The 3,279-nt window shown below is 58.6% G+C and overlaps 1 protein-coding gene across 1 annotated transcript; it reads right to left on the bottom strand.

The window, feature by feature from the left end:
* Nucleotides 1–272: 272 nt before the first annotated feature.
* Nucleotides 273–3,065, bottom strand: LOC113223436 (chloride channel protein ClC-Kb-like; the record flags this gene model as incomplete). The annotated part of the gene is made up of 3 exons (XM_026452904.1): nucleotides 273–412; nucleotides 1,972–2,100; nucleotides 2,937–3,065. Coding segments are annotated over 3 exons (398 nt in total), but the record flags the coding sequence as incomplete, so codon positions are not given.
* Between the last annotated feature and the right edge of the window lie 214 nt (nucleotides 3,066–3,279).

Here is a 3,279-nt window from a genome sequence, read left to right as displayed (position 1 = left end):
GGAAGGGTGGGCCCAGGGCCCAGGTGAGGGCAGCACAGACAGCCTCACCCAGAGGCAGCACGGCTTCCCCACCACACCCCGTCCTCCCTCTCTCCAACCCCCAGGGCTGTCCTCAGATGGCTTTTGTCACACTCTGGGGACCTGGCCTGGCTCTTCCCCCAAGACTGAGCTTCTCAAAGGCAGGGACAAGCCCAAGGCCCCTCTGACCCAGCTTTGGTGGGGTGATGGGGGTGAAGCAGGGGTGGCTGGGGTGCCCTCACCCCTGCCCATACCACTTTGCCCAGGAAGAGGGTGCTGCCACAGGCCAGGGTGCAACACACGCCCACCACCTTGGCCCCAAAGTTCTTGATATCCAGGTAGTCCTCCAAGATCACACCCGACAAGATGGTCTTCACCTCTGGGATTCCAGAACCTTGGTGGGGGTGGGGAGGGCCAGGAGAGGGACAATCTCCAGATAAAAATCTCAACACTCTACCCGCAAAGTGTTTTCACATTACGATCTCGCCAGATCAGCAGAACCCTCTGAAGTTAGGATTATTTTCCTTTGGGGACAGGGTCTTGCTCTGTTGGCCGGGCTGGAATACAGTGGTAGGATCATAGCTCACAGCAGTCTCAGATGCCAGGGCTCAAGTTATCCTCCCGTGTCAGCCTCCTGAATAGCTGGGACTATAGGTGGAGACCACTTCGTCCGCCTTACTTTCTTTTTGTTTTTGAGACGGAGTCTCGCTCTGTCGCCCAGGCTGGAGTGCAGTGGCCGGATCTCAGCTCACTGCAAGCTCCGCCTTCCGGGTTCACGCCATTCTCCTGCCTCAGCCTCCCGAGTAGCTGGGACTACAGGCGCCCGCCATCTCGCCCGGCTAATTTTTTTGTATTTTTTAGTGGAGACGGGGTTTCACTGTGTTAGCCAGGATGGTCTCGATCTCCTGACCTCGTGATCCGCCCGCCTCGGCCTCCCAAAGTGCTGGGATTACAGGCTTGAGCCACTGCGCCGGGCCCGTCCGCCTTACTTTTTTAAAGAGATGGAGTCTGGCTATGTTGCCCGGGCTGCTTTAGAACTCCTGACCTCAAGCGATCCATCCGTCCGCTTCTGCCTCCCAAAGTGCTGGGATTACAGGCATGAGCCAGTGTGCCCAGCTGGGTTAGGATTCCTTTGTTTGTTTGTTTGTTTGTTTGTTTCAGACAGGGGTCTCACTCTGTCACCCAGGCTGGAGTACAGTGGTGCAAACACGGCTCAGTGCAGGATTGAATTCCCCAGCTCAAGCAATTCTCCCGCCTCAGCCTCCTGAGTAGCTCGGACCACAGGCACATGCGATCATGCCCAGCTGATTTTTTTCTATTTGTTGTAGAGAGAGGACCTCCCTGTGTTGCCCAGGCTGGTCTCAAACTCTAGGCAAAAAGCGATCCTCCTGCCTCAGCCTCCTAAATTGCTGGGATTACAGGCATGAATCACCGCACCCAGCCTAGGGTAAGGTCCTTAAACTCATTTAGCAGATTTGGACGCTGAGCGTCACAGAGGGAATGTGAGTTGCTTACATTCCTCCCGCCAGACCTGGCAGAAAGCTGTGGTAGGATAGGGGAAGGCTGGATGAAATCTCAGGCCACCACTGAGTGAGCCTTGAGCTCCCCTCTGCTAGCCTGGAGCTGGAGGCCGGGCTGAGCGGCCAGGTGGAGCTGTGCCTCCTCCACCAGCTCCTCCCTGGCACTGGCCACTGCAATAGGCTTCACAGAAGAACCTCCCACCAGGCCTCCCATCAAGTCCCAGAGGAGCCCCTGGAAAGCAGGTAGGGCCAGCAGTGACCCAAAGGTCAAGATCTGGCCTTCTTGCTGTGTCCCTTCGGGCAAGCGACATGACTCTTCTGGGCCTTTGTCTGTGAAATGAGGCTGCCGCTTCCCGACTCCCCCTATCAGAAGCCACCTGGGATCTGAGAAGGTTTTGGCCAGCGGGGACTGGCGTGGTGACCGTGGACTCACCTCCAGAGGAGGGCGTGATGCTCTGGGAGAAGCCCGTAGAGAAAGAGACGAGGGCCACAGGGTACACAGTCCAGGAGAGATAACGGAGCAGGTGACTGTCCCCAATCTCCTGGTACAGCCACTCATGCGCTGCGGACAGCTGCATATCAGGGAGCCACCCACAGCCTCTGCAGCCCTCGGGGCTAGACACTGTGGTGCCCACTTACTGACCAGGAAATGGAGTCACAAAGAGGGAAGACCCAGGCCACCCAGTGAGGGGAAGACCCTCAAGAAGAGGCAGGAGTATGACCCTGGGTCCATATCCCAGGTTTACCGCTGCCTAGCTGAGTGACCGTGGGCAAGCCACTCAGCCTCTCTGAGCCTCAGTTTCCCCATCTGTCAAGTGGGCTAGTGATGGGCTCTCCCTCACAGGCTCACTGAAGACTAAAGAGGGCCACTGAGAACTAAATGACACAGGTGTGAAGCACCAAACACCTGCTTGTAGGTGTAGTAGGTCCTGCTTCCGGCAGCTGAGGGTCTCCAGAGAAAGTGTCTTAGACCCTTCCCGGCCCACACCCCCTCTTCCAGGGAGGCCTCAGGGTGGAGGCAGACTGCTGAGAGAGCGGGGGTTGGGAAGGAAGCTCCAAGCTTAGTGTTATAGGCAAGTGCCCCCACTCCCACCCCAGGGCATGGAGGAGGGAAGGAGAAGGAGCGGGGTGGCTGGAAGAGGAGGCAGAGAGCTCAGAGGAGGAAGGGCTCTTGGGAACACTCAGGCCTCTCTCCCTTGTTCAAATGAGATGACTGAGGCCCAGAGAGGGGCAGGAGCCTGCCCGGGATCACACAGCAAGTCAGGAGTAAAGCCAGGACCAGATCCCCACCCAGAGCCCTCCTCCCACCTCTGCTACACCTGGCGACATCCACCTGGCATCCCCAGAGCGAGCTCAGAATCCCCTGGACCAGAGCAGCATCTGCCACGGAGGGGTTACCTTGGACAACACTCCCGACAGCCAAGTCGATGGCATAGCTGACCAGGGCCATGAGCACCCCGAGGACCATCAGGAAGTACCAGTCCTCGCCCAGGCGGAACAGCTGCTGCTTCAGCCACTCCAGGCCACCTGGGGCAGGGCATGGGGTCATGGCACAGGGTGGGGCAAGAGGCACAGACAGTCCCATCCTAGGAGGCCTGCTGGGTTCCAGGCAGGGAGGCTGGGGCAGTGGGGTGGAGCTTGGTGGTGGACTCTGGGGTAGTCCTGAGGGGGACCTGCCTCACGTAAGTAGCCGGGCAGGATTTGTGGTGGGTGACAGTGGTGGCACAGTGGGTGCCAGGCC

The sequence above is a fragment of the Piliocolobus tephrosceles genome, unplaced genomic scaffold (assembly GCF_002776525.5).
Source record: "Piliocolobus tephrosceles isolate RC106 unplaced genomic scaffold, ASM277652v3 unscaffolded_41340, whole genome shotgun sequence".
NCBI classification, from domain to species: Eukaryota; Metazoa; Chordata; class Mammalia; order Primates; family Cercopithecidae; genus Piliocolobus; species Piliocolobus tephrosceles.
The sequence above is the reverse complement of the archived record's forward strand: the minus strand, read 5'-3'. Positions and strand labels throughout refer to the sequence as shown.